A 26,715-nucleotide genomic window follows, 5' to 3' on the forward strand; every position below is an offset into this window, starting at 1 on the left:
GACACGGGCGTGGCAGATTCCTGGGTTTAAATCCCAGCTCTGCCACCTAGCAGGTGCTGGGTCAATCGCTTCTCTTTTCATCTCCATTTCTTCAAGTGGGGACTCCTCAGGGTGCTGTGAGGACTGAACAGAATGGTGGCTGGGAGCCCTAACTCGGGGCCTAGCACAGAGCGAGTCTTTAGAAGTGGCAGCCATAGTTTTAATGGTGCTGGCATAGAGCCTGAGTGGTTTCATAGAGTGAACCCTGATTCTCTGACTTCTCCGGGTGGAAGACCTCCTGTGAAATATGAGTAGCTGCCTCCTTCAGATGCAGCTGAAGCATGACCTCATTACCGCCCTAGAGAAAAAAAAAAGTAAAAACTCCTGAGGTGGCAACCAAAGATGATCACCATGGGGTCCCTGCTTCAGCCTCCATTTGGATCCCTCCCCGAGTATGTCACTGCCTGCCCATCATTCTCCTCATGCGCTTCATGTCTCGGTTTGGGAACTGCTCACCTGCATAACTCTTCACCTGGCAACCTCCCAAAGTCACATCCTCCCGAAGCCTTTCCTGATTTCTCCACATAGAATACTCATTCATTCAATGATCAAGCATTTACTGTTGGCATATCTAATCTATGCCAAGTCTGTTCTAGACATTGAGGGTATAGTGATGAACACAAGATTCAAAGTTCTGCTCTGGTGGAGATTGCGTTTTATTCAGGGGAGAAGAGACAATAGGCAATATAGAGATCAATAAACAAGGTAATGTCAGAGAGTGAAAAATGCATCCGGGGGTAAAAGGTAATGGGATAGGTCTTTGAGGAGGATGTATAATCGAGGCTGATTGATGATAAGGAACTGGCAAAGTGAAGAGATGGAGAAAGATCATTCCAAGCAAGGGAAGAGAAGGACAACAGAGGCCATGCAAGGAAGGACAGGGAGGCCAATGCAGAGCGAGGACAAGAGCACCGTGATCCGAGCTGGAGAGGCAGGGGATGCCAGATCACTCTGCCTCCCTCTCCGACCCCCGCCGTGCTTCGATAAGTCCTTTCCAGGTTGGAGTGCAATTGTGGCACTGAGGACCAGGCCCTTCCATGTTGACTGAATGAGGTGCAATTGGAGACAGGGACAGAGAGTCTGGTATGGATTCTGGATGGTGCAGCATGTCTGAGGCCGTCTTTGCTGTTCTGGAAATGAACACAGGTGGCTGATCAAGACCTAATCAATTTCAAAATAGAAACTGGAACGGAGTGTAAATTACATAAGAGTAAGGACAGAGGCGTGGCCTCCCCAGGAAATCAAATATGCTGGCGGGACATTGAGCATTGGCAAAGAGGGACTCCAACGGCCGAGCATGATAACTGGAAAAAAGTCAGATCCAAGCAGGATGAGTGAGTGCCCAGGAGCAAGAGTCTGAGTCACCGCTAATGAAACATGGAGCCACACTCAGCTTTTCCTGCCTGCCTAGTGAAAACCGTTTGCTCAAATCCTGTTCTATTTCAGGAAACACCAGCTGCACCATAGGAAGTCCTGCTTTTTCCACATTAGGAACAAGAGTCACTTCTCTTTGCTTTTGGGTGCTCTCACGGCACCAGCCCTGAGGCCACAGGGTTATGCTGCTGAAACACTATAGATAGGTCTAGTCTGTACTGGGGAGTGAAGCAGGAATCCTTCCCTCAGGGAAGGCAGGGAAAAGCTGAACTTAAGAGTTGTCACCATAAAACATGGATTTCAGCCCGCCCAAGGAGCCTTAACGTGTTCCTGCACCAGCTTCAAAGGAAAGAGGAAAAAGGGGCCAGATTTCATGAACCGTCATATCTCCCTTTCCACCCCTCCTGTCCTGCAAGAGGAACTTTGAAACCCTGGCTTCATCTTCCCAGAGAAGCAGCATGAGCAAGGATGCTGGAATGCACCCTCCTTGATAGACTGATGGCTTCTGTGTACTTTGATATCCAATTATTTCCCAGGGACTGTTGCTGAAAGCTGCTCTTTGAGGTGGACTGAGGGCAGGCAAATTGCAGGTGACCTTCTTAGTGGGGCAGAGAGGAGTTTTTCTCCTTTTATCTCCTACGCCTGATTTAAAATGTTATAATCAGTATGTGGTGAGGGCCTGAGCACAGGAGGTGTGCACGGAGTGTTGTATAGGACAGAGTCCGTAGGGGTGGGGCTGGCTTTTCTCTCCCCACTGAATTCTTTTTCAAAGCAGGTTAAACACCCTGTTTGAGCACTGGGATGTTCAGAAGTCTCTACACACTTTCTAGGTTTTACTTGGGATCTTAATGGATATTTCTACTACAAGGACCTCCAGAACACATGGAAAATGAGTGGATTTGCAAAACAGAAAAACAGAAAAAAACTTTCCATTTTTGCTAATGAGAGGGATTGACGTGGCTGCCAGTTTGAGATGAATTTTGGTTTCTTCCAGTCCAAAAGTAAAGCGGATCAAGGCTGGTCTTCAGTCATGGTGAATTACAAATATAGGAATTTGTTTAGATGTTAGTTTGGTGATCTGCTGCCCACTATAGTGGAACATACTGGTCTGGGCAGAAGACAGGGTCTTGGCGTTTGGTATCCACTCTACCGCTCAGTTGCTGTTTATCCTTGGTCAAGTTGCCACCCGTCTCTGGGGCCCACCTTCCTTTGGAAAATGAGAAGCCTGAATTAGATCATGATTCCCTAAACACTGTGACTAATTATCACAACATCATAAACCATTAAGTCACATAGTAGAAACCTGTGCATAATTTAATCTTCCTTTAATCCTCCTGATTAGGGAAAGGAGAACTCTCAGGAGTGTTCATGTAACTTTAACACCTTTCAACACCTTCTGATTTTCCTTTTTTACAAAGTGAGAGCAGCCTTTGGGCTCAGCGTCTTCCTTGGACTGCACGTAACTATCCGGATGAGAGTTTAATCATACTGCTTTGTTTTCATTTTATTTATTTTTAGGGTTACCTTTTATTTATTTATTTTTGTTAATGACAAGTGATCCTGGTTTTCCATTTATGGCAGTGATGTAGAGTTTTCCCTTAAAATAAAAGGGTTTATGTAGGTGAGAACATTTAGAGAAATATATCAGGGTGGTGTTGGCATAATGGCAAAATCCCTGCGGTTGGTGGATGAAAGGCTGCCCTTTGGAAAATTCTGGTCGAGATGACCTGCCAGTACCTTTCCAGCTCTGAAGGTCCGTGGATGTGAACACCCCAGTTTCAGCACGGAGCACACACTGCTGGGCTCCAGCTGCCTTAAATGTAAGCTTTGTGTGTGCAGAGACCGTATGTGGCTTTTTGGCCACTGTATCTGAAACACCTGGTTCAGCAGGTGGCACATGGTTGGATTTCAATAAGTGACTTTGAAAGAACGAATGCATGATTCAGGTGGAAAATATGGGGTTGTGACATCTCAATATGTTTGGGAACAAAAGAGAAGGAAACGCGTGCATTTCACACCCTGTGGAGCAGTGACAGGCACCCGTGGGCATGCGTGCACGCACGTGCAAAAAAAACACGTTACGTTTTGAAGGTCAACCCAAGTTGAATTTTTGTGTTATCATTGAAATTTGTAGAACACATGTAGTACTGTTAAAAAATATATATAATTTGTCTCTTGACATTTTAGATCCTCTCCGGAAAAAGGCAAAGTTTAAGTAATGAATGAATGAACAAACGACTACATGCATTTACCTTTTCTTTTCAGTTTTCTTTGTTTTCAAGTTTCATTGGTCCTCTGCCTGGAGTACTTTTAAATTGACTGGCTGTTTAGTTCAAATTATGTTTTAAAGTTTTGGCGCGGGCTACAGACCTGGTGTGTCTGCCGAGCTGGAGTTTGGGCGTGTCACCAAGTTGCTTTGGCTGGGTGACAGCTTAAACATAGCCAAACAGCTGGTCCGGCCGGGAGAGTCATCGGTGGGTAGAGTCCCCAGCAACAGTGCTGGCCTGCGCATCCCTGCACCTGCGGGGGACATCTGAGGGGCCAGATAGTCTCTTCAGGTCCAAGGGAGAGCACTGGATTCAGGGGAGTCTTGCGGACGCCTGCCCATCTCTGGTTTCTCTTTCTTTCCTCACTTGGAGTTGTCATTGGCTCAGACTTCCAGTCGTCATGGGCAACTCTGCCGCTGGAGCCAGAGTTGGTGGAACCGAGAGCCAGAGGTTGTACTGTCTCAGATAGGACCATCCTGCCCCCCTCTGTCCAGCTCCAGCCAATTGGCTTCCTTTAATAGCCTTCTCTGAGGGCCAAGGAACATCAAGGACATGGAGGATGGGAGCAGAATTATTGCAACGCACTGCAAAGTGGTCTGGTTGCCAAGCAGCACAGATAGTTATTACAAAAAGAATAGAGTGCCACGCTCCCCAGGGCTATCATGGTGATGGATTGAGACAATGTGGATCAAGCATTCTGCCCATCAGAGGCACTCCATAAATAACAACCAGGAGTTTTTCACTCTTGACGCAGTAGATGGCTCCCAGTGGGTCTCAGTCTACGATTGTGGAATGAGAAGATGATGAGCTGGCTGCCTCCGAGGGAGGAAGCCAGAGGTGTCCAAGCTGAAGATGTGTGTTACTGAGTCACAGTCCTGGTCCTCACATCTAATATCAGGCAGAATGAAGTGAGCTCGGATCTCAAGCTTGAGATCTGCTACCTGTCAGCTGATGCTGATGTCCTTCCGGGCAGGGTGTCTTCGACTGGCCAGGCAACGACTTTCCATTTACTCTCCCCTTTCTGCATAATTGATTTTGAAGGCAGAAGATGCCTCAAGTGAGGCCACCATGTCTTTAGAAGCCAGAGTCTCGCAGCAGCCCTTTAACAAGGCGTAGTTGGGAGCAGTGAAGCAGGCGGGCGGGCATCCCCTGTCTGGCACATGCTTTTAGAGTTTTCGAGGTCTGGCTGGAGGGTCCAAGGAATCTGCTCTGGTCTCTGTGGAATAGTAAGAGGAGATAAGGTCTCTAAGGCTGTGTCTTCTGAAAGGGTTTCTGGATCTCCTTTCCTGACCTCAGGGTGTGATGAAGCTAAGCTTTCAGCACCAAAAACTTTACTCAGACTGCTTGGGTTAGAGGCCAGCATATAGAACATTGCTGGAATGATGGGGAGAATAAAGTCTACGTGAAATTCTCTTTCTGAGCCATGGTCTGCCCCATCCCGGATACCGTTGGGTGCTCAATGGCATGGTCAGTAAAATCTCTGAAAGTTTCCAGCCAATTGGCCTGTACATTTAAGGAACCTAGAACCACGATTCCCAAGGGGAAGGGGTCTCAGTGGTTAGGCATGCTGTAGAGGGGATCTAGCTCCACACAGGAGCACAAGTGACAATGGAAGGCACTAAGGGTTAATAAAAGGCTCACTCTGTGCCAGGCAAGATGTAGATGTCTCTGTCATTCCTCTGAGTGGCCTATGGCAGGTGCACAGTTGTGGGATGTCCATGTTTATGGTCCCAGGCAGCTTTCCCATATGCCAAGAGCCCCTGGTTTCCCTTTGGGAGTTCCGTCATGTTCAGTGCTTTGGTCTTGTTGGGGGTAAATCAGATGTCTACGGTGCCCAAGGTTTTCTTCAAATCACACTGGTGAGGCAAGGGAAAGTCCAATGGGAATTTCTCTCTTCCAGCGCTTGGAATCCTGAACTTATCATCTGAGAGCAGAAGAAATCCTCAGGACTTGTTGATTGCAGCTCATTTTTGGACCAGATTGCCAGATAACTTCTGCTGCCTGCCTTGGGTTTGTCCTAAACCTTTTCTTGTCTTCTGTCTATGAGCTGCCCCATGCCCTCCAGCAAATTGCTTTTTAGCCGAAGTCTTTGGGTGGTCCTGAGTTCAGGTCTGCCTGCCTCCAGAGCCCATGAACCTAACAATTACACAATATTTGTGCCTCTCTGTTTCCTCCTCGGCGTGAGGTTGTAAGCTCCTGAAAATCTGAGAATATAGGATTCTAATATATGATTAATTCCTTTTCTGTTCTTTCAGAGCTGGTCAGTGTTCATACCTGCAAACCCCCCTCCCAAATTAGCTGTCGGCTTGAGCTGGCAGCTGAGTCAGCAGCAGGGCGTGGAGGGCTGGTGGACTTGGGCTCAGCAGCCAGAACACATCCCTTTACTCATGCCTGCCTCTCCCCGGGGCTCCACGTCACACAGCCCTGCCAGAGGAGGCCCCTGGCTTGTCCATGAGACCCGGGGTTTCCAATTCCCTGGCAGAAATCTGCAGATTACACAGAAGAAATACGAACTTGAGCAACAAGGTGGAGATCCCAGGAGCGGGGACACGCCAAGAGATTTTGCCCCGTGCAGTCCCCGGCGTGGCCCCAGCATGGTCTACCGCCTGGCAGGGATGAGCTAGCCCTCCTGGTGACTTCGAGAAACACTTGACAATCTACTTGCAGATGCAAGATTAGAAATGGTCCCCTGTACCGCCATTAAGCAAATATAAACAGATATTCCTATCTAAGTGGCTACAAAGTGATACTCATTTCCTCACTGTTAGTCTCCTTTATCAACTAAGTAGGTAATTTGAATTGTGTGAAACTTTTTCCTATATGAGACACAACAAAGCTATTTTTATTTTCAACAAAAATTTGGCCCGAGTTTTCCTGAATTGCCCTTTGCCAGAAGATGTTGCTTACCGTAGGCAATCCTCTTGGCTTCTTTGGTGTAGGGGCTTGGCTTCTTCCTTCTGCTTTAGGCACCGTGGCCAGCAGAGGGGCTTTCAAACTTTTTTTTTTTTTTTTTTTTTTTTAGCAATGGAGTCAGGTTTTAGATCATAGTTTTACGGGGGACTATAATATACAAAAGAACTAAGATGGAGCTGCTTTGTTGAAGTCACCCCTGACCTGCGGCATCTCCTAGAATTAATTCTCCTACCTGGGTCCCCGAGACATCTCTGAAGAATAACAGCCGTTGAGAAAGCATCGGACAAGGCAACAGTGGACACCTGCTGGCCCAGCACGTGTCTGGTTTGAACTGGATTGGGTTCGGGGGTCATACGTCTGAATGACATCTGAGCTAAGAAGTTTGCATCTTTTTTCCTCCATCTCTGTCTCACCCTCCTCTCTCTTCCCCCAGAAATGGTTGGAGGAATCAATAGGGGGGTTTACAGAGAGAAGAGCAAAGTGTATCCTTTAAAGCTGAAGCTCTGGGCAGACAAGGGCAGAAGACCGGATGATGGAGAGGTGAGTGGGGCGGGAGAGGAACTCAGGGCTCCTCGGATTTACAGGAACGGGTGGGAAGAACAAGGTCAGTGACTAGGTGAGGACAGTAGCTGAAAGACAGCCAAGGATCCCCTGAGCTGTCTGCGGCCTGGGGCTTTTGGGTGGAGCCTGGGCTTCCTCGGAGGCCATTCAGACACAGATTAAGGGCTTTCGTACCAGCAAGCAATCTTGTTGAGTCCTTCTGCTTTGCGTCTGTCCTGCCGTTGGGCTATCTTGACGTCTCTCTAAAAAATATACTCCTTATCAGAACCTTTAATTTAGTCTTTGGGGCTCTGGAAGCCAGAAAGGTGACACGTATGTCGTTTTATGGTTTGCAAAGTACCTTCCTACACATGACCACACTGCTCCTCTGAGGAACGTAAGGGAGGCCTGGATGAGGAATGTTCCTCAGCACCTGATGTCACAGAGCCCTGGTGATGCCCCACCATGCATGCAAAGGGAAACATGAGCGAGATCGGAAGAGAAACACAGCACAGGCTGGCTAACTGTTGTCTTTTCTGTGTGAGGCCTGACATACGGCCGGCCACCCAGGCAGGACGGCAGCCACGATGCATTCCATTTGCAATAGGTCAGACTGGCTTTGTGCTAAGTTTCCTGGATTGTGTCACTCACTTGTGTCATGTGTACTTGGTTGTCAAAGCACGTTGCTCAAGAAGGATGGTCTTCTAGGCCAGAGGTCACAAACTGGTTGCCCCCAAGCTGTGCTGGTCCCCAGATGGGTTTGGTTTGGTCTGCGTCGTCAGATTTAAAATTTGAATTGATTGCTGACACTTAAAACTGAGAAGATAGAAAGAGCTGCATTTCTGCTTTGCTTGAAAAGTGGGAGGATCTGGCAATATTGGTTTTTGCAACTGCCCCCTTTGCACGAGTCACGTGTTCTCCACATCGCCACAGACCCCACCCAGCCTGCTTCACTTCTACACCTGCATAGGCTCCCCTGCATTGGAGTTTAAAACCTGTAGCCAAGGTTGTTGTCTTATGTAACTTGCCATGTAGAGCAGGCCTTCGCAAACTGTGACCTGAGGGCCAAATGTGGCCCTCCACCTGCCTGTATAAATTAAGTTTTATTGGAACACAGTCATACTTATTTGTTGACATATTGTTCATGGCTGTGTTCACATTACTCAGAGTATAGCATTGCAAAAATGTTATATTGTCTACATAGCCTAAAATATTTACTATCCTGCGCTTTATAGAAGAAGTTAGCTGATCCCTGACCTAGACCCTGGCCGGAGGGCTGACTTTTCATTACAAAATGGCCCATCAAAGTGTTTTCTAAACAAAAGTTTTCTCCTCTCAGAGAAAACCATTTCTTAAACTAACTTTATTTTTTTTTTCCCCTCCAGGCTTTATTTATACCTACGAACTGAGAGGGGAAGTTGGTGACCAATTGTTCCCTGGGTCTGGGTTATTGTGAGGTCATATAATGTCAGTGGTAGTGGTCAGGGTCATGAGGCAGTTGGCTTCCTTTCATGTTTCCCTTGCCTGCCACATCCATAGGGAAAGAACAGGACTACCTAGAATTACTGGCATCTTGCTTTTCTGGAGACTGTACCTCCAAGTTGCAGGGATTAGCACTGCTGTTATTATTTATGAGAACAATATCTTCAGTGTGTGCAGGTATGTTTCACACCATTCATGTACCTTTTCTCTGGTTTCCTTCTCAAGATTGTTCTGCAAGGCAGGTTGGTTGCTCATTCAACAGCTCTTCTTCCTCCCATCCTCTCTGCCATAGAGCCCAGTTGTAGGTAGTGACTGAAAATAGCAGAATCGTGCTTTTCTAGCCTTCTGCAGTGGGCTAGAAATTGGACCAGGGCAATCACATAATCCTGTTCTGGCTAATGTCAGATAAGAGAAGTCTTCTGGGAGGTTTCTAGGAAATATTTCCTTTCTTCATAAGAAAGCAATAGGTTCAAGAGAGATCCCCATGTTCCTTCTTTTCTGTTTCTGGGTGTGAGTTTGTGAGGATGTGATGCTTGGAGCTGCTGCAGCCATCTTGGGACATGAGGGGAAGCATCAGTGACATGCAGAGGATATTGGGAGGAAGGATGAGAAGGTCCCACGTTGCTGGAGATATCCTTGCACCTGGAACTATTGCCCTTCAAAGGGTTCTCATTATGGAAGTAATAAAACCTTCTTGTTAAAGCCACTTGTCAGGCATTCTGTTATTTTGTAGCAACCGTCTTCATTCAAACTATCAGGTACTATTAACTCGTTTGAATAATTTTTTAAAAATCTAGCAAAAATGTATATAGTTCTTACCCTGTGTGAGGTGCTGTTCTGGGTGCTTTCCAAGTAGTGACTCATTTAGTCCTCCTAATAACACTATAAAATAGGTATTATTATCTCGATTTTACAGAATAGGCAAGTAACACTCAGTAAATGCTAATCCCACATGGGGTCACGCATCGGGTGAGAGCAGAGCCAGGATTTAACTCTGGGCAGTCTGGCTCCAGAGGCTCTGGGTTTAATGGCTCTCTGGTGTCCCCTCTGTAGAGAACAGGAAATGGTTTGCTCCAGGTCACACGACACAAGTTACCTCATAGCATCTGGCGCCACACTGAGCCTGGGAAAGGCACCAGAACAGTCTGTACGGCTGTCCATCCAGCTCCTCACCAGACAGGGAGCACTCTATCACTCCATCTTTACCACCCGGAGCTGGCCGGGATCTTAGCGGCTGCTCAATCCTAGGTCCGGATTTCAAGCCTCCCTACTGCTCACCCACTCCTCTTTCTTCCTCCTAAGAAGACGCAGACACCAAACCATCGACGGCCTGGATGAGCTCAGAAGGAGGGTAGTACAGGGCTTGTCCCCTGCACCCTGTATCCTACCGAGGGACATAGCTTGGTGGTCCTGCGGCCTGGGTTTGGAGTCAGGCGGAATTAAATTCAAGTATGGGTTGGTGACTTCCGTGTGTGGTACCGTGGGAAAAGCCTCTTTGAGCCTCAGTGTCCTCTTCAGTGTCCCCTTCCACAGAATGGCATAAGAATGACCATCCCAATGAGGTGGTTTTGAGTATTAAAGGATAGGCACCTAAAATTCTTCACAAACTACCTGGCACTGAATGGTCAGTACATACTGTTGTTAGTGAGATTGCTTTTTTATTCTTACTGTCGATGTTTGGGGTGATTTGTGGGCTAAATTGTCTCAAGAACTCACGGTTCTGTGTGAGGTGGACCTGACACCTTGTGGTATCTGGGAGTAAGGGAGCGGGCTCACGGTGCGAGGCGGTGCCCTAGGAGTCAGGAGAGTAGAGGTCTATCGCAGCTTTGTGATCTCAGGGGCTCTTGTGACCCCTACCTTCTGCCTCCCCAACTGTCAAGTGCATGTGTTGATTGAGACGACCCCCAAGGTCCTGTCCCAGCTCAGACAGGCCACACCGGCCGACGCCTGCTTTCTCTCCAGGGTTCTGCTCAGCCCGGGAGCAGCTACCGTCCCCGAGGGCTCTGATTCAGTCTTCTCTCAAATCAGCCAAGCCTCCCACGGGTTTCCATCCCCTCAGCCACCAGCATACCGAGCGCCCGGTGGCTGGTAGCTGGTGCATAGTCAACAATAGTGAGTTGCATAAGTGAATGAACTCCATTGAGCCCGTGAGTGGCACCTGTGGCCCCAGAATGTTGGGCAGGTTTGGTTTCTTGCAGGATAAATATTTAGAATATGACCGTGATTACAGTTTCTGGCAAGAGTGAATTACTTACTCATGGTCATGGCCTTGAACCTAACAAAACTGTGAGCTAGTACCAGAATAAACTGCACCGAACCTCTTGGCCTCAGAGCCAAAGGAAAACTAACTTTCCATTGACCCATGAGTCAGGTCTGGTTTTAGAAAAAAATTTTTACAAACCAATTTCTAGCAAACATGGTCAAGCCAGATGCTTCCTTACATTTTCTTCTAAAACACTGAACTGGAACAAAATCAGACCCCGAATAATCCTGACTTCTCATATTGCACAATACAGGCAAATAATAATATGAGCTACCATTTGCAGGGCAATCCCTTTGTGCTTGGGCATTATCTCATTTATTCCTCCAACAAACCTATGAAGTAGGTACTATTTTTATTCCTGTTTTACGAGCAAGGAAAGTTGGAGAGTAAAGTAGCTCTTGCCAAGGTCACATGGCCATGAGAAGGCACAAGGGGACATTTGAACCCAGGTCCTTTGGATTCTTGGCACCAGGGACAGCTGCAGTTTGCTGAGCAGGCATGATGAGGCAGTCAGTGGGCTGAGACTTCTGTGTGCGTGAGCCGTTAATCCCGATGACAGCCTGTCTGGGGAGCGCTGCTGCTAGCTTCACTTTAGAGATGAGGAAACAGCCTCGGAGAGCTTATGTGATCTGCCCGCAGTGTGTGGGTGGGGGAGCCAAGCTATCACGGTGGAACAGCAGAGCTCGGGAAGCTCTTGAGAGCCACGAAGGAGGAGGGACGTTACCAAGGTCACAGGGGGACTTGGCGGTTGAACTGGGACAGGGCTTCACTGAAGACTTTTTCCATTCACTGCTGGGAGGATGTCGGGATGGGGGGGGCACCTGCCATGTGGGCCTCCACTGTTGCCCTTGCCTTCCTGATGGGAAGGATTGCTCAGTGAACTAGAGCGCACGCTTCGAAGTCAGACAGACCTGTGTTCCAATCACAGCTCCAGAGCTATCTTGCTGGGCAACCTTGAGAAAGACCCTTCTTCTTCCTGAGCCTCAGTGTCCTCTTCTGCAAAATGGGACAGCAGTCATGCCTGCCTCCTGGCACTGCTGGGGTAGATGAGAGAACACACAGCAAGGGTCTAGTACAATGGCTGGCACACAGTTAACGTGGACCAGCTGGTGTTATTGTTATTGATACGATCTGCGAGCCAAAAATGTACAGAGAACCACTGTTCCATGCAGAGAAGCCCTGAAATCTGCATCAAGACAACCTAGTGTGGTGGGAAGGAGGGCCAAGTGCACATGCACACACACTACACCAATGGCTATTGCTCACACGTGTTTGCGTGCACCCACAAGTATGTGCACGCACACACATCACACGTGCACGCACACACATCACAGGTGCACACACTCTGGTTTTTTGCCTAACGAACACCTACTCATCCTTTAGCTCTCAACCGGAAGGTCCTGGAAGGTCCCAGCCTCGGGGCAGCTGCTGACCTCCCAGGTGAGCCCGGGCCACTCAGGTTGTGTTCTCCTGGCACCTTGCCCATTTCCTCCCTGGTCTACATCTCAACTGTGCTCAAATAATGTAATAAGTTGCTTAATTCTGCACTTCCTGCTAGAGTGGGAGCTCTAAAAGCCTATCTTCCACTGATGGAAAACACCGGCCACATCCTGGAGCATAGTAGACCTTCATAGATAGGTGCCCTTGACTGAACAGAGCCACCAGGATCCCTTTTGCCAGGAAGCCGGGGGATAAGCTGCTTCATTGTGGAGCCACCTTATACAGGGTTTTTGGCCCTGAGGTCTGTTCTGGTTTGCAGGTTCACCCAGAGAGAGCCAAACCTCAGAATGCTTGGAAGTGGTAAGAAAGAAAATCCACCTCTCAAGTGCATTCCCCCAGATAACAAGTGTTGGTGGCAGATAGAAAGCCTGAGAAGTCTAAAATGCAGACAGCTCCTTACTGCTTCTCACTCCGCTTTCCCCAGGGAGACTGGGGGACACCAGGAGTTGCCACTAGTGATACAGTTGATGAGTTGCTGCCTGGGCTGGGATGGAATGGTTTTCTTTCTCTCAGACCAGAAGATTGCAGTAAGCAGGCCTCTTTAGATGTCAGAGGGCGGAGGCTGATGGACTGATGGGGTTGAGAAAGGCCGCGTGGGGTGGTGAATAGCAGGCGATTCGGGTTAGAGTAACCTACTTGCCTTCATTTATTTGTTTAAGGAATAGTTCTGGGCACGTTCTAAGTGCCAAGCACTGAGCTAGCTGCAGGGGACCCAGAAGAAAATGAGATATACATAGCCCTGACCTCTGGGTGCTCAGGTCTGCGGGAGAACGCAGTGAGGTCGGGGCTCTGATGGGGGAGTCCAGCAGAGGGGCTCCAGGAGAAGATGATGGCCGAGCTAAGACCCAGAGCATGAGTGGCCGTCAGCCAGGCTGTGAGAAGGGAGAAGAGTGGTCTGAGGGAGAAGGGTCTGTGGGCAGGCCCCGCAGGGAGGGAGGGCACAGCATGCCAAGGGCCATGGCAGGTACTGAGTGTGGCAGCTGCTGGTGGGTCCGGGCTGGGGCAGCTTGGAGGGCAGGGTCGGGCGGATGGGTAGCTTGTCCACGTGGATGCTGAAGTGTCCCGCCCCTGAGGTGGTGGCGGATGGGTCCCAGGACGGAAGTACTCAGAGGCTGAGAGGGAGCATTCTGAGGAGATGTGGGGGGAGCCCTTCCGAAGAACTGGAGCTTCGTCTGAGGCTGGGCCACCAGGTTGGAGCATCTCGGCCACAGTGAGTTCCCCAGGCCTGAGTACATGTGAGGCGGGAGAGCCGGTGCTTTGCCATTCCCTGCGACACCAGTCTCCATTCTCCAGGTGTTTTCTCACTTGTCGGATGGGCAGGAGGCTGAGGTGACCTTGCACGTACCTTCCAGCCGTTGTCACCTGAGTGCGTGTTGGGCTGGATGAGCTGCGGCCTTCCCTCTTTCATTCCCAGGCCACGCAGTGCCTCAGTGCTCTGGCCGACCCCACAGCTCTTTCTGTCCTGCGGTACCCGCCCTGGCCCCCCTCTACGTCTCCATCATTACTCGGGAGCCGCGTCACCACAAGCAACTCAGGTCGCATCTCTGGGCCTCAGTTCCCACATTAACGGGAAAGAGGTGGGAGTAATAACACAAACCCACTTCTTCAGCCTCAGCCTGCGCCCTTCTCCGCCCCTGGCCACCTGGTCTTCTCTAGCTCAGGCTCGCAGAACTCTTTCTTGCCTAGGATTCTTTGCCTTTCCCTTCCCTCCCACCCACTCCTCACTTTTGCCTTGCTAATTCTTTCTCGTCTTTCCCATCTAAGCTTAAGCCTGATTCCTTCAGAGAAGTCTTCCTGAAGAGGGCCCATCGCTTGTTATACTTTCTATTCACACTCTGTATGTTTTCTTCCCGACGCTTGTAACAGGGGGCTTTCACCCAGTTTTGTGTGATTACTGAATGCCCCAGTCCTCCTCTAAGACAGGAGTGTGCGGGGGATGCATCCGACATGCTCCTTGCTACCTCCTTTTAGCTGACACTGTTCCAGGCGTGTGTTAGGCAAGGCGCTTAGTTGTCGAGTGGATCCATGACTATCTCAACGGATTTAATACATTTCGTTTATATGTAAATGATTAATTGTACTCAGGCCAGGCCTACCTATAAATTTATTTAAGCGGTTTTTTGATGAACATCACACCCTCTGGGGACGTATCCTGGCCACTAGAGGGCGATGTGAAACCATAAAGCTGGGTGGCCTCAGGGACCCCGGCCCCTTTTGGAGAACGGGAAGGGTGAATCTCCCTCATTTTCTCTTCCGTCTATGCCCTAGACTCATCAAATAAAATTTAAAAATATAGGCTTGCCAGAGACTGTTTGATCCATCCCTGGATACTGGGGCCTGCGGGAGAGCGTCTCCTCTGCCTTCATTGGCCCCATGGCACAGACTTGTTCCTAGCTATGGGCAAACCCCTCTCCTTTTCAATATTCCTATTTTCCACTATGTAGGAGAGACAATTGTAACTTCTGTGTGTCTAGCCTTCCAATTAATATTTATTGACTTTGTACTCTGTGCTAAGTCCTAGGTAAGGTGCTAGAAATTCCAGTGTATAAAAGAGGTCCCTGTCTCATGGAGTCCACTGTCTAGCTGGGAAGAACATTGAGAAATAATACATAGTTACTCACTATGATTAGTGCAGAGAAGAAAGGCGGAGCCTGGGGGCAGGAGGTAACAAGGGCACCTGATTGGGTCTTGAGCTCACTCTGGAAGGAAGGGCCATTTACTGGAGATGTAGAGGCTGAGCAGCCACTGGCAGAGGGATCAGCAGACAGGGCCTTCCGCCCACCTGTCCAGCCGGCTGCCACTTGCTGCTGGGCAAGTCCTTTCCCCTTTCTGTCCTCTGCTCCCTCATCTGTGTAATTGCAGAGCATTTCAATCCCGAGCTTTTGCCTGTAGGAACTGGTACCTTAGATACCTAGGGTGCTCGTGTATGAGGCTCTCAGTCACAGGAGCTTGAGGTCCAACTCTTGGTTGAGAAAAGGCATCAGAATTGATGGCCTCTGACTGAGCGTGTGCCAGGGGCTGAACCTCCAAACTTACAAGCTCTGGGGAAACTTGGTTCAGGTGTAGGAGGACGGCCACCTCAAGACCTAGCCCAGGGCCTCTCTCTGTGTGGCTCAGATTGCCTGCTCCCCATCACTGGGGAGCTGGTTAAGTATGTAGCTGCTTGAGCTTCATCCCCCAAATGATGATCAGGTAGATCTGGGGGAAGTCCCCCAGACCTGCGTGCTAATGAACTCTCCGGGTGATTCGGATGCACGTGAAGGTCTGGGGATCACTGCCCTGCCTGCCATCTTTCTGTAGAGAGGATTTATGACACTCAGCCTTCCAATTGTCCTTGGTTTATGTTCTATCATGTGTATTCCAGAAAAGTTGTGGCTAAACTGAATTTTTGTCATTCAAATTATATTCCCAACAGGAATAGGGATCTCACTTTAAGGAGTCAACCATTTGTGATGTGGATTTTCACCGCAGTGGAGTTCTTTCACCTGTGTTAATTTTCGTAAACGAGGGTCACATTTATTTATGCCTCATGAACTAATTAATTAATTAACTAATTTAAAATACCTAGAATTCAGCTTTGCGGAAGATCGGCAGTCATAGTTTTCAGCAATGGGGAGACGGGGTCATTTGTGGCGGAAGGTACAAGGAATTAAATTTCAAAGCCTAGAGTTAAGCTCCTCCAGCTTAAGGCATTTATTTATTCATAATCACAACCACCTGGGACAGGTGAGCCCTGGCTAAAGCTAAATGAAGCTAAAAACCTGATGCCCTTGAGGTTGCTATTGCTGAGGAGCCATGGTTCCTGCCAGGATAGCCATCTGTGGGGTTAGGGAATGGTCTGGTCCCCCTCATTCCGGGCTAAAAAAAAGGGGGGGGGCTTTCATCATGCCAGTGTCTGGGCTTTTGACAAGGACTATTTTAATCAGAACCCTAATCTCCTTGGCCTGTCCCTCTAGTTGCTGGCCTATCCACCCTTTCCCTTTCATGAGACCGTGGCAGCAGGGAGCTAGGTTGGCCCAGAGCAGGACAGCGGTCCTCAGAGCTGTGGGCACCCTCATGTGGCGCCTCATCTGGCAGCTTTTGAGCAGAGAGGTCTAACAATAGAGATGTTGACCCATTCAGCTTTTGCCTGTTGTGGGTTGGCCAGAGATCTCTGGGGAAGAGACAGGGAGGTGATGAGGATCCAGACCACGTAAACAAACATAGAAGTGACAGGTGCGTCTATGCTGGTGGCTACTCCAGGTCATGCTAAATCAGCAGCCAGGCTGTTGGATCAGAGAGGACAATTTAAGGCCCAAAGATCTATAATTTGCATTGATGGGGAGGGAGGAGATGGCATCCGGAGGGGCAAGGAAGACGAAACAGGCCGAACAGGAGATCGGCATTGATGGAAGCCGAGATGTGTGGAAGGAAGGGAAAAGAGATTGTTTCAAATGCTAGAGAGAGGTGATGCTTTTAATCTTAATTCTTCCTGGGTTTGTTGACATGTACACTTCATGTATACTTTGCTTGTGTCCACCAGTCTTGTCCACTGTCTCTGCTTGGACCCACCACCAGTGCTGTAAGACAGGCTGGTCATTTCCATAGTCCCAGTGGGGAGACTGAGGCCCAGAGACACCACTTAGTGACGTGGCCAGAGCAAGCCTGGGTCTCTGATATCTACACCCAAAGCGGTTCCGTCAGTACGTGTCCCAAGTTTGACACTTTATGCAGGGCATACTTGTATAGTAAAGACGAAGCTGGCCTGCCCTCTCGGCTGCTCTCTTCTTGAGGCCTCACGGTGGAACTCCCTTTAGAAGTCACCACGTTCATTGGTGCCTTGTGCCATAGGTCACCCCAGAGCCACTGGCATTCCTTGGCAGGGGCGGAGTCCTGGCTTCCATGATGAAGGCCGAGCTCAGGCACTTTAACTTGGTGATGCATGCAGGAAGGATTGGAAAGGAAAAGATAGGAAAGGGGTTGGCTCAAAAGGAAGTTGACAGTTGCAAGAGATAAGGCACGTGTTGCAATGTCTTATCAGGAATCATATTCAAATGCCACAGGACGAGCGAGAGAGCTTGTGAGAGGGAGTGGGTGATCAGCTCCGAGCCCAGAGGAGTAGTGACCACAGTGCCTAGTCAGGAACCCCCTGCCGTTGGGGTTGAGAGCGGGGGCCGTGGAGTCAGACTTGAGATCAGTCCCTGCTCTGTCATCTTCTAGTTGTTTCTTTGGACCAGCTCACTGAACCTTAATTTCTTCGTCTGTAAAGTGGGAATAATAGTGCTTGTGAAGATTAATTGAAACCATGCTTTGAAAGCACTTAACCTAATAGCAACCGTTTAATAAATATCAGTTGTGACCATCATAATTATATTGAATAACATCACTTACACTGAATAATGTGAATTATTGCATAATGTAATCATGCTCCTATCTCTTCCGATTGACAAATTCTTTCGCCTGATTTCAACCCTTCTGGGCTACCACCTGAAGTATCCTCCGCCTTTCTCGCCTAAATTACTTCTAACATTTTTTTTTTCAGGTTCCGTTCACTGAAGAAAATATTAGCCTCATTTTGTGGAGGAAGAAACTGATCTTGGCGATGGGCAGTAACACTAAGTAAGGTGACCGGGCACCCCTTGATCCCAGGCTGTCTGGCACTGCACAGGCTCAGCTGCTGCATGTTAGCAGGGAAAAGTACAGTAAGGTAGGGGATCAGGGAGGCTCCCCTGGGCGTTAGCAAATGCCACAAGGGAGCAAGGGCTCCACCACCTAAGGGCCACGGTCTTCCTACAGACACGCTACTGATTAGGCTAATCATTACCCTTTATTCTAAACAAATTGCACGGTCTATGCTTGGCGTATAAGGACATCAGGAATACAGACACACGCAGTGCGCTGGGGAGCTGCTCCGAGGGGCAGGCCATGGAGGGCGTCACTGAGCTGCTAATATTTAAGCTGAGCTCTGAAGGACGAGAAGGAGAGGAAGGAACGAGTGGTAGGAATAGGGACAGCCCGTATGAAAACCTTGAGGCAGAAGGCACTGGCACGTTCATGAACACGGGAAAGGCCAATGTGGCCGGAGGGGGAAGCGGGGGGCAGTGAGCAGCAGGTCACACTGACAAAGCGCCCACTGGTCCAGGCGCTCTTGGGGGCGCTCTGTGTATGTTCACTCATCCAGTCTTCATGTCCCCCACCCCTCAGGAGGCACCCCGTAGCTCAGATACGCCGGACACAGTGATGCGCACACCTTCCTCAGCTTTCCGGCTGCCTGCGGCATCGAGCACAAACCTTTAGCTCGGCATCTCAGATGCTTGGAGAAAGAGTTCCAACAGAACTTACTTGCTGTATTTCCTTTTTAAATTTTGCTGCGCCTTAGAATTAACTTTTACTTACATAAGTAATACCCAATTATGTTTTCATTGTAGAAACTTAATACAGGTAAAGTTAAAGTCCTTTCTTCTTTTTAATCACTGTCTCCCTTCCCTCTCCTTCCTGGGTGCCTCCCAGAGGTAATACTGTAGGTATTTCCAGATACTTCCAGATATTTCTAAAATCGATCGACTTATGGATACATCGAAGGAATATACAAAACTGGCACAAAAAGAAATAGAATCATTTTGTGTCTTTTTAATAAATACACACCACTACCTCCATAATCCATTGGCTAAGACCATCACGAGGCTCCTCCATTCAACTGAAGGCGGTGTGTGTGCAGGGGGCAGAAGGTGTCAGGATTATCGTTTTTCCCATGTGTCTGGAAAGGGAGGGAGACCGTAAAGGGGGAGCACTAGCAGTTTCTACCATAGATGCTGATAAAAAAAAATGTCCTTTAAAAATAAATTTCTTGAGGGAAAAATGGAGTCATTTAAAGAAAACATGACTGTAAAGAGTGGCATGGAGGGCTTATGCTTCTGGCAAAAATAGAGAAGGTGGTACAAGAGCAGACTTTGCAGCCTCCAAGTCTCTCATCCTGTGCTCCTATGAATTGTCAGATTTGGTGGCAAAGGCCACGTCTCTTCCTGCAGAGATGTCCAAGCCCCTGCATGTGCCCCCAGCCAGGCTCTCTATAGGAGACCCAGCCTGGAGGGACACGGGCCTCAAGTGCCCTCTCCTCTCTGCTCAGAGCTTTTAGTTATCCACCCCCTCCCAGTCCGTCTCCAGTTGTCCATTTTAAGACTTCCCCTTCCCCAAAAAATGCCTGGAGACCTTGGCCCTAGGTAATGACCTCTTGCTGATCATTAGCAGCCCCAGCACCTGGCTGATTCCTTCCCACTTAAGTGTCTTATGGCTCCTGAAAATGTGACATGGGACCACCAAGAGACTCACATGTTGTTCGGCAGGGTTCTGTTTCAAGAAGCTTTGGAATGCATCCAGAACATGGAGCAGCTGCGGCGGGGGGGGGGGGGGGGTGGAAGGGAGGGAGGAGGGGTAGAATCCCTGTTGCTCACTCTCAGTTCTTCACGTTTCTTCCCACTCCTTATATTCTATTTCTTTAAAGATTTTATTTATTTATTTGAAAGAGAGAGAGAGTGCAAGAGTATGAGCAGGGTGGAGGGGCACAGGGAGAGGGAGAAGCATGCTCCCTGCTGAGCAAGGAGCCCGATGCAGGGCTCCATCCCAGGACCTCGGGATCATGACCTGAGCCGAAGGCAGACACTTAAGAACTGAGCTACCCACGTACCCCCCACTCCTTATATTCTAAAGTAAATAGCCACTTTGGACTGATGTCCGTTAGGCAGCTTTGCAGGAACTAAAGGTATGAGGATCAAAGGGCGGCTGTTCTATTCTACTGTTGGCTCCAGACCCACCTAGCTGCCTGTCAGCCTGAGGAACCTGGAGGGGGCCTCTGCTGGTGGGGGGCGGGGCGGGGAGGAGAGGGGCAGAGGACAATGGGTAGGGTAGACATGAGCTGAGACTTCGGCCCCCGGTTGGTTGCCTATTAAGTTCCAGAAGCAAGTCACTTACTCCTGTGCTTCTTCCCATGCTTTAGAAAGAACTGTACAAAGCCAAACTCAGAGGATGCCAGAGGTTGAAGAGCCTGAGCAATCAGTTTTAAGCCCAACCCTTCCATTTACAAGCAGGTGCACGGTGCATTGGTTTCTACTGCTGCGGTAACACATTGCTACAGAGTTACTGGCTTGAAACAACATACATTTATTATCTTACAGCTCTGTAGGTTAAAAGTCCAACACAGGCCTCACTGGACTCAACTCAAGATGCCAGCAGGGCTACATTCCTTTCCAAGGGCTGCCTGCATTCCCTGGCTCGTGGCCCCTTTCCAGCTTCAGAGTCAGCAGCATGGGATGAACCCTTTTCCCATCACAGCACCCGACCTCCTGTGCCTGTCCCCCGCACTCTCAAGGACCCTTGTGATTACCTTTGGCCCAGCTGAATAATCCAGGATACTCTCCCCATGTTAAGCTCAGCTGATTAGCAGGCTTACTTCCATCTGCCACCTGAATTTCTCTTTGTCATGTATCAGAACACATTCACAAGTCCCAGGAATTAGGGTGTGGACGTCTTTGGGGGCCATTATTCTATCTTCCCAGAGAGGGTTAATGACTCATCTGAGACAGGGTGAGGGACACATCTGACACTCAGTATTTTTCTATTCCCTCATGCTGTTTTCAGCATAGAAAGCAGACAGCAGGGTGGATAAAAGCATGGGCTTTGGCATCAGATAGATCTGGGTTCTGTGATCTGGGTTCAAGGTCTAGCTCTGCTTTTATGAGCTGTGAGAACCTGGGAAAATTACTTGAGCTCTCTGGACCTCAATTTCCTCATCTGTTAAATGGAGACAATTGCAACAACTTCATCATGTGAAAATCCATGAAAGGTGCTTAGCATTGTTTTTAGCACCCAGCAGCCAATAAATGATATCTTTTAGTATGATTTATAATCAAATACCACCCTTGATCATAAGCCCCTCGTGAGGAGAGCATGTCAGGTATCACAGCAATTTTATGGATATGGAAATGAGCCGAGAGAGTTAAAATATCTGGAGTCGGGTCATTCAGAAAGTCCCTGATGGCAGTGGCTCAGGAACAAGGTCTATGGACTTCTTACCTTATGTTCCTTAAGAGGACACCTTACCATTTTATTCAACCTCTAGCAGGTGATCCAAGAAAGATGTTCATCTGGTGTTTCTTTCTTACATTAGAGGAAAAGACCCTTTCATCTTTTATTAGAATGTCCTGTAGTTCTCAGGCTCAAAATATTCCACTGAATTCCTAATGCAAAATACTCCAAGGTTAAGTTCACCGGCTTCTCCCTTGGGTAAACATGCTGTGGCTCACCACTAAGGCAACATTATTGAATGTTGAAGCCGTAATTAAATTGAGGCTTCTGTCCATCATCCCTGGTGAGCACAGCTAGAACCCCCACTGAATAATACAGCCAACATTCCTATGGTGAGATTGTATTTTTTGTTAGAGCAACACACATTTATCTGACCATTTATTTCTCCCACAGCAGACACTGATATTCTTTGAGTGCTGAGAAATTGATACATCAAGACATTTTAAAGGATTGGATTGTGAGTGTTGGGGTATTTGAGAGGCCTTGGAAAATAACACCCTTCTTCGCTGCCCACATTCAGAACAGAGGGTCAGATAGATGAAGACTAAAATGCTAGTTATTACTGATTACAATTGGGTAGGGTGCTGCTTGCATGGGGAGTGAATGGGCTTGTGGTTGATTTTCCTCCATGCCTCCAGGACCGGGCCGCCAAAGGCTTCTCAGCAGGCCCAGAATTGGCCCCACTGAACTTCCTGCATGGCCTCGAGCACAGACTAGACAGTGGTCCCCTCTCTGCTGGAGCCCATCCTGAGAAAAGAGAGGGTGGGCCCACAACCCTGAGTTTGCTGCACTGACCAGTCAGATAAATCCCCTCTTCTGGAGAGAGTTGGGGTCACCGGAAGCAGACACGGGGCCAGAGTTTGGGCTGTGAGATGTTTATACAGGATCAACACCTGGGTAAGGAAAGGGGCAGATGCAGGGCTGGGCAGAGGCAGAAGTCAAAATCCCAGGCAGCGTGCTGGGGAGCTCTGGAGTGAGCATCGTCCTTCAGTGTCTCCCCACAGCGGGGCCCGATGACCAGGCCTTGGGGACGCCCCCCCCCACCGCTGCTGGACAGGGTGGGGGTGCTCAGGCGGGGCAGGGGGGTTGGGGCGGCTGAGCAGCTGGGTCTGGGCCGCTGCGTGTCTGCTACACGGGGCCTTCATTTCCTAGCCCTCTGTCCACTGTCTCATCCTTGGCCAATTCCTGCCTTTTCCATCACATTCTAGTCATGCCCTGTTGCTGAAGTGCCCACAGATCTCAGGCCTTGCATGCCTCGGGTTCTTGTCTTAAATATCCTTTCTGCTAACTTAGTCTCACTTCTCAGGGCTCAGGTGGGCATCATCTCTTTTCAGAAGGCCTCCGGACCCCCAGCCTGGACTGAGTACCACCCCTCTGTGTGCACCTAGCGTTCTCTGTGCACTGCCTGAATGACACCACATTTTCTGCAGGCAGCCCCGTCTCCGCCAAGACTAGCTTTGTCTGCAGGATTGCATCTTGTTCACTTTTGTACCTAGATGCTTAGCCAGTTCCGGGTACATGACCGATGTTCCATGGACATTTGCCCTCTCATCTCCCCATCAAAGCCATGTCCTCATTCAACAAACACTCACTGAGCACTTCCGTGCAAGTATTCCATGGCACTCACAGGTGGGTGGGCCTTCCTCATTACTGTAGCCCCCATGGCTTAAACATGAGAGTTTTCGGGGAAATACCATTTTTAAAATCGGACCCTACTGCTCTTGCCAAAATGGCTTCAGTGCGGGATCTGGAAGCAGTGAAGGGCTTGAGCAGGTATTGACAGACACGAACGAGCGAGGTCTCTGGACAGTATTTGAAATGATCCCGAAGGAGAGGAAAATGCTAGGCAGACACCCTTCTTGATTTGCTTTCATTTATCCCATGGAGGAATTACTCGGGGCTCTGTAAAGATAAATGAATCCTAGACTCATAGATCTGTAAGTGGTTTTGGGGCGACGAGGTGGGGACAGGCGTGGAATTTGCACCCAGTGTCCCAGATCACACATTCCCTGACAGAGTAGACTAGGGAGCTGGAGAAAGTCTGACACTCTTACTCCCTCAAATCCAGTTCTGGGGGAGGATGCAAACTCGTCCCATGAAGTGCTCTGGAAGAGCAGGAGAGGCAGCGAGATGTCAACCCGCTCCCCGCCAGACTGGCAATGGAAAGCTGAAAACAAACGTGCCTTGGTCCGCTGGCTGCGCCGTAAAGCCGGCACGGAGGCGAGGTCTGACGCGCAACAGCAAATTAGGGGCTTCAAACCAGCCAAACGGGAAAAGGAAAGGCCCCTTCAATTGTTTAAGGGACAAAAGGAAGACCAAAGGCAATATTATCTTTCATCCGCCACTCCCTGTGGGGGAATGAGCTGCCGAAAGAGCACAGCCTTCACTTGAGCGGGGCAGGGAGGAGCCTCCTTCTCCGTCACCAAAAAAGCCTCAGTCTGAGCCCATAGGAAGTCGGTGAGAACTGGGACTCCCTGGGGTCAAAACCACAGTCGTTGACTTGGCCCTGAGGGTCTCCTCTGCCCTGTCTGAGGGGGATTGCTCACATTCATGCTGCAGAAGAGCACCAGGTTAGTGAGGAGTTCCGGCCTCTGGGCCGTGGGCTGGGGACCTGGACAAGATCCCACGCCAGTTCTGTCCCCAACGGGCCAGAGGCTGGTTGGAAGGACAGCATGTAATGATGATGGCATCAGCGGTAATCACTGCTTGCTGAGGGCTTGCTAGGGCCAGGTGGTTACCTCCTTTATCCCTATGACAACGCTGCTGGCTGTGATTCCTTCCAGTAACACCCCATTTCACACAGGAGGGAAGGGGCTCCCAGGGTGTAATGACTGATTCGGAGTCACCAGTGCAAGTCAGTGGCTGCCAGGAGACCCAAACACAAATCTGGGTGACCCACACACAACTGAGGGTGGTTTGGGCCCCTCTGGCCTCTCTGGAGGGACACCTGCCATATCTTGGAGGCTTTTGTGCTTGCCACAATGCGGGAGGGGGTTGGCTACTGGCATCCAGTCGGTAGAGACGGGGGGTGCTATTAAACAACATGCAATGTGCAGGGTGCCTCCCTCCCCACCCCAGATATCGGGCCCCAAAGGTCCAAGGCGCTGAGGTTGAGAAATGCCACTCTAGGCCATTGTGTCTATTGTACCCTAGAGGTCTCTGCTCCCCACCTTCAACATTGTTTAGCTCTCAGTCCCTTAGTGTCTCGTTTATAATGCTCATCACAATGTATTATTTTGTTATTGTCCATTTGTGATTTCACTTGTCTCTTTCTCCCACTCAAAGCTGTGTGAGGGCAAAGGTTGCCTGCCTCGTTCACTGCTCTACACCCAACACCTGGCAACAGTGCCCGGGACATAGGGGCTCGATGAGTATTTGTTGCTTGAGGATGTGGGCAAATGAGCGTAGAGAAATTGACCGATCTGTGCAAGGTCACGAGAACAAAGTGGCAGAGACGGTATTGAATCCCAGGTCTGTCTGAATCCAAATGACATGGTCCTAACCCCCATGGCAAAGGGCCAAGACAATTTGGTGTAATGGGGCAGAGGATTGTCCTCCAGGAGCCGGGAGTCCAGCAGAGGAGAGAGAAAAGGTCAGTGGGTGTCAGGGTCGGATGCCAAATTCAAACTGGAAAAGAAACAAGGGATGAAAGAAGGAGCCAGGAAGAACCTGAGGGCTCAGCCAAGGGCCCCTGCCCTTGAGACGGAGCGAAGACTCAGTGGAGAGTTTCCCAGATATTAAAAGAATGTCTTAAAACGACCAGAATCAATCTCTCTCCCTTTCTAGCAAAGATGGGCAATACAACATTTATCCTCTCCTCGTCCTCAGGGACTTTGGGTCCCTTATGGTTCCCCAAAATAATGGCCGGTGACTCCATAAATGCATGTTCGAGTCCTAGAAGTAGCCTGAAGTCAAGTACCAGGCTGGCTCCATCTGGCAAATCCTGGCCCTGGCAGCCGCACCTCCTGCCCTGGGCCTGTGTCTTGCCCCTGCAGCCTGCCAGCCTGCTAGCCAGAGGCTTTTAGGAGCCAGTGCGGGAGCAAACTCCCATGACTCATGGCTGGGGAAGCTGTCGGGGTGAGGGGAGGCGGGGGCACGCGAGGGCAAGGGCAGGGAACGAGAGGAAAGCAGAAGGAAGGGGCCGTGCAAGGAAGGAGGGCACCAGGCTAGTGACAGAACAGGGAAGAACGAAGCAAGAGAGCGAAGGAGGGAGGAAGGGAGAAAGAAAAGAAGGGGGGAAGGAGGGAAGGAAGGAAACATGGGTGCTGGTAACCATAATAGACCCTTTCTGAGTATCGAGAATTGCCTTGAATCGTGTGAAGTCTTTAGGGTGCGGACTCTCCTGAAATCCTGAAAACTATCCTAGGGGGTGGATTGTTTTATCATGTCCTTTTTATGGATTCAAAAACCCGTGAGTTGCCAAGATCTTAACCAATCTGAGGACACACAGGTGGTAAGTGGTGGATTCAGATGTGAAAAGCACGGGAGGGAGAGAGCTGGTATGGCAGGTGGGAGGGGAGCAGGAGAGGACCATGGGAAGGAGGACAGAAGCTTTTCTAGGCTTAAAAGTTCCAGGACGTGTGGGCCAGACAGTAGCGTCCTGGAAACTGGACTCTGGCTCAGCGTGGCTGTCTTTAAGCGGGTGGGGATTGGGGGGTGGCCTACTCACCTTGGATCTTAGGCTGTTAGGATCAGCCCGACGGGGCCCTTTGCTTGAATGGGCTTCTGTGACAGATTGTATTGGAGATTCTTTGGTGACACGTGAGCCCGAGAGAATTGCAATGCCATTGTTAGATATCGATCCTTCCTTCTTAAACAAAACAAACAAATGGGGGCCATAAAAATGATCCAATTTCATTATGTCCAGGAGCAAGGAAAACAAAGAGAGAAAGGAAGTTATTAAAATAAATACAAACGGCTTCTATACGCCCTAATGTTTCCAGGTCACTTTCCCATCTGTTGTCTCACCTGATAGTCCTGTTTTGTGGTGTCAGGCTCCACATTTTACCAAAGAAGAAACGGGTTGAGAGGGAGGAAGTTCTCTTAGTAAGAATCTAGCGTCCAAACTCGGGTCTTCCCCATATCTTCAGCTCTTTCCTGGGCTCTGTATTGAAAGTCATGCTCAGTGTCCCTTATAGGAAATTAAGACTTCTCAGGCTAGCTTCCCAGAATGAAAAGTTCTGTGAAACAAGACTCTGGCCTATTACTCAGGAAGAGAAGATTAATGCTAGGATCTTTTAAAATCATGTTGCTTATGTCCAGTGTCCCTTCAGCAAC

At 49.3% G+C, this 26,715-nt stretch overlaps 1 protein-coding gene across 4 annotated transcripts in view; it reads right to left on the reverse strand.

Moving 5' to 3' along the window:
* Positions 1-314: 314 nt before the first annotated feature.
* Positions 315-26,715, reverse strand: part of ADRB2 (adrenoceptor beta 2) — a 107,175-nt gene continuing 80,774 nt past the window's right edge. The window contains exon 2 of one of the 4 annotated variants that reach the window (XM_073890895.1): positions 315-337. In XM_073890895.1, coding sequence (XP_073746996.1) covers positions 330-337 — 8 coding nt within the window. In that variant the 3' untranslated portion in view covers positions 315-329. Of the gene's footprint in view, positions 338-4,831; positions 4,897-26,213; positions 26,249-26,715 lie in introns of those variants that run through there. The other 3 variants (XM_073890892.1, XM_073890894.1, XM_025867279.2) reach the window with 3 other exon arrangements.

The sequence above is a fragment of the Callorhinus ursinus genome, unplaced genomic scaffold (genome assembly GCF_003265705.2).
Source record: "Callorhinus ursinus isolate GAN/ISIS: 27379988/994484 unplaced genomic scaffold, GSC_fseal_2.0 scaffold3, whole genome shotgun sequence".
Taxonomy (NCBI): Eukaryota; Metazoa; Chordata; class Mammalia; order Carnivora; family Otariidae; genus Callorhinus; species Callorhinus ursinus.